At 63.0% G+C, this 3,742-nt stretch overlaps 1 protein-coding gene across 1 annotated transcript; it reads left to right on the forward strand.

Annotated features, from left to right (window-relative positions):
• Positions 1 to 50: 50 nt before the first annotated feature.
• On the forward strand, positions 51 to 3,633 carry LOC113941723 (rhodopsin kinase-like; the record flags this gene model as incomplete). Its single annotated transcript, XM_027632861.1, has 4 exons — positions 51 to 529; positions 1,775 to 2,061; positions 2,671 to 2,798; positions 3,476 to 3,633. Coding segments are annotated over exons 1-4 (1,051 nt in total), but the record flags the coding sequence as incomplete, so codon positions are not given.
• Between the last annotated feature and the right edge of the window lie 109 nt (positions 3,634 to 3,742).

Genomic DNA, 3,742 nt, shown 5'->3' on the forward strand with positions numbered 1-3,742 from the left:
CCTCCCCCCCCCTCCTCATGTGTCCCCCCCTCCCCTCCGTGTGTCACAGCCATGGACATCGGGGGCCTGGAGACGGCGGTGGCCAACTCGGCCTACGTGTCGGCGCGGGGCGGCCCCGGCGCGGGGGGCAAGGACAAGCGGGCGCGGGCGCGGCTCCGCCTGCCCCACATCTCCCAGTGCGAGGCCCTGCGCGCCCAACTGGGCGGCGCCGGCGGCACCGGCACCCAGAACGGGGGGCCCGCGGCCCCCAACGGCCCCCCCGGCCACAGCCCGGACGGAGGCCAGGACACGTCGTTCCGGTGGCAGTGTGTGGAGCAGCCCATCGGGAAGCTGCTCTTCCGACGCTTCCTGGAGGGGACGCCGGAGTTTTCGGCGGCCGGGGCGCTGTGGGCCGAGCTGGAGGCCTTCGAGCAGTGCGAGGACGCCGAGAGGGCCGAGAAGGCCAAGAAGCTGCAGGGGCGGTTCTTCACGGCCGGCGGGGCCGAGCACTGCGGCTTCCTCAGCTCCGCTGCCACGGCCGTGCCCACAGGTGAGGGGCTGACGTGGCGGGCGTGGCGCCGGCATGGTGGACGTGGCATCAACATGGCGGCCGTGGCGTCAATATGGCGGCCATGACACCAACATGGAGGTCATGGCACCAACATGGCGGCCATGGCAACAATATGGCGGCCATGACACCAACATGGCGGCCATGGCATCAATATGGTGGCCATGGTAACAATATGGAGGTCATGACACCAACATGGCGGCCATGGCATCGATATGGCGCCCGTGACATCAATATGGTGATCATGGCACCAATATGGCAGCCACGGCAACAATATGATGGCCATGGTACCAATATGGTGATCATAGCACCAACATGACGGTCATGGCACCAATATGGCGGCCATAGCACCAACATGATGACCATGGCAAAAATATGGCAGCCATGGCATCAACATGGAGGCCATGACACCAATATGGTGGTCATGACACCAACATGGCAGCCATGGCAACAATATAGTGGCCATGGCATCAATATGGTGGCCATGGCACCAATATGGTGATCATGGCATCAACATGGCGGCCACGGCAACAATATGGCGGTCGTGGCACCAACATGATGACCATGGCAAAAATATGGCAGCCATGGCATCAACATGGAGGCCATGACACCAATATGGCGGTCATGGCACCAACTTGGTGGCCATGGCAACAATATGGCGGCCATGACACCAACATGGCAACCATGGCACCAATATGGCAGCCATGGCACCAATTAGCAGCCATGGCACCAATATGGCAGCCATGACACCAACATGGCTGCCATGGCATCAAGATGGAGACCATAGCATGAATATGGCAACCATGACACCAACATGGCAGCCATGGCACTAATATAGTGGCCATGGCATCAATATGGTGGTCATGGTATCAACATGGCAGCCATGACACCAACATGGCAGCCAAGAAACCAATATGGCGTCCAAGACACCAATATGGCAGCCATGGCAACAACATTGCGGCCATGACACCTCCCTGACACCCCCAACGGCAGCCATGACACCCCCAATGGCGACCATGACACCCCCAATGGCGGCCATGACACCTCCATGATACCCCCAATGGCGGCCATGACACCCCCAATGGCGGCCATGACACCTCCCCCCACACCCCTAACGGTGGCCATGACACCCCCAAAAGCGACCACGACGGCACGGGCAGCCATGACCCCCCAATAACCACCCCACCACCCCTCACCGCCCCCTCCCTTGCCCCTCCCGCCCCTCAGGCTCCGCCATCCCGGGCGACGCCTTCGCGCAGGCGCGGCGGGAGCTGCTGGAGCACCTGGAGGCGGCGGCCTGGGGGCCGTACCGGGCCTCGCCCGAGTTCGGGCGCTACGTGCAGTTCAAGTGGCTCGAGGGGCAGCCCGTGGGCGCCGACGCCTTCGTGGAGTTCCGCGTGCTGGGCAAGGGCGGCTTCGGCGAGGTCTGCGCCTGCCAGCGCCGCGCCACCGGCAAGATGTACGCCAACAAGCGCCTCAACAAGAAACGCCTCAAGAAGCGCAAGGGATACGAGGTGGGGACGCCTTGGTGTCCCCCAGGGGCGGCCCTCGGTCCTCTCGGTGGTCCCACGGTGCCCAAATCTGCCCCTCTGTGCCCAAATCTGTCCTTCTGTGCCCAAATCCGTCCCTCTGCCTCCGTAACCATCCCTGTGGTCCCTCTGTCCCCAAATCTGTCCCTCGGTCCCCTCAGTGGTCCCCCTGTGTCCAAATCCATCTGTCTGTTCTCAAATCCACCCCTGAGTGCCCAAATCCATCCCTGAATGCCCAAATCCATCCCTCTGTCCCCAAATCTGTCCCTCTGTCCCCAAACCCACCCCTCTGTCCCCAAATCCGTCCCTCTGTCCCGAAATCCATCCCTCTGTCCCCAGACCTGCTCCTCTGGATGACCTTGGCATGTTTTTTTATGTTTCCCTTGGCACATGCCACCCGCATGTCCTTGACGTGTCCCCGGCATGTCCTTCACGTGCCCTCAACACGGCCTTGGCGCGACCTTCATATGTCTCCCTTGGCACGTGCCACCTCCGTGTCCTTGACACGTGCTTGGCGTGTGCACCACCCACGTCCTCGGCAAGCGCCCCCTGCGTGTCCCTGACGTGTCCTTGGCGTGTCCTTGGCGTGTGCAGGCGGCCATGGTGGAGAAGCGGATCCTGGCGCGCGTCCACAGCCGCTTCATCGTGTCCTTGGCCTGCGCCTTCCAGACCAAGACCGACCTCTGCCTCGTCATGACCATCATGAACGGCGGCGACCTGCGGTACGGGGGGGGGCTGACGTGGCCTTGGCATGGCCTTGGCGTGTCCTTGGTGTGCGGTTGCCGGGGGTGGCTCCTGGTGGTGTGTTGGGCGTGGCCTTGGTGTGTGCCACACGTGTGTGTGTGGGATTGGGGATGAGGGTGGTGCTGGGGTCTCCAGAGCGTGTCCCCCCGGCGTGTCCCCACATCCTTGGCATGTCCTTGGCGCGTCCCCAAGGGCTGGGGTGCCCCCTGTGTCCTTGGCATGTCCCTACCATGTCCCCAGGGCCCAATGTGTCCTGTGTCCTTACCATGTTCCCAGTGGGCCCCATGCCCTTGGCATGTCCTTGGGATGTCCCCAAGGGCTGGAGTGTCCCCCACGTCCTTGGCATGTCCCCAAGGGCTGGAGTGTCCTCTATGTCCTTGGCATGTCCTTGGCATGTCCCCAGAGTGTCCCCAGGGTCCTGGCCTGTCCTTATGTCCTTGGCATGTACTTGGCATTTCCCCAGAGACCTGGTGTGTCCCCATGTCCTTGGCATGTCCCCATGTCCCTGGTGCCCTGAGCATGTCCCTGCCGTGTCCCCATGTCCTTGGCATGTCCCCATGTCCCTGGCGCCCTGAGCGCGTCCCTGCTGTGTCCCCATGTCCTTGGCATGTCCCCATGTCCCTGGTGCCCTGAGCGTGTCCCCGCGGCGCCGCAGGTTCCACATCTACAACGTGGACGAGGAGAACCCGGGGTTCGCGGAGCCGCGCACGGTGTTCTACACGGCGCAGATCCTGCTGGGGCTGGAGCACCTCCACCAGCACCGCATCGTCTACCGGGACCTCAAACCCGAGAACGTCCTGCTCGACGACGCCGGTGACGCGGGGACGGAGGGGACGGAGGGGGCGGCAGGGGAGTTGGGGACATTTGGGGTGCTGGGGGTGTTGATGATGTTAGGGATTTGAGGATGTTGGGGATGTTGGGG

The sequence above is a fragment of the Corapipo altera genome, unplaced genomic scaffold (genome assembly GCF_003945725.1).
Source record: "Corapipo altera isolate COAL_440 unplaced genomic scaffold, ASM394572v1 59174, whole genome shotgun sequence".
Classification (NCBI taxonomy): Eukaryota; Metazoa; Chordata; class Aves; order Passeriformes; family Pipridae; genus Corapipo; species Corapipo altera.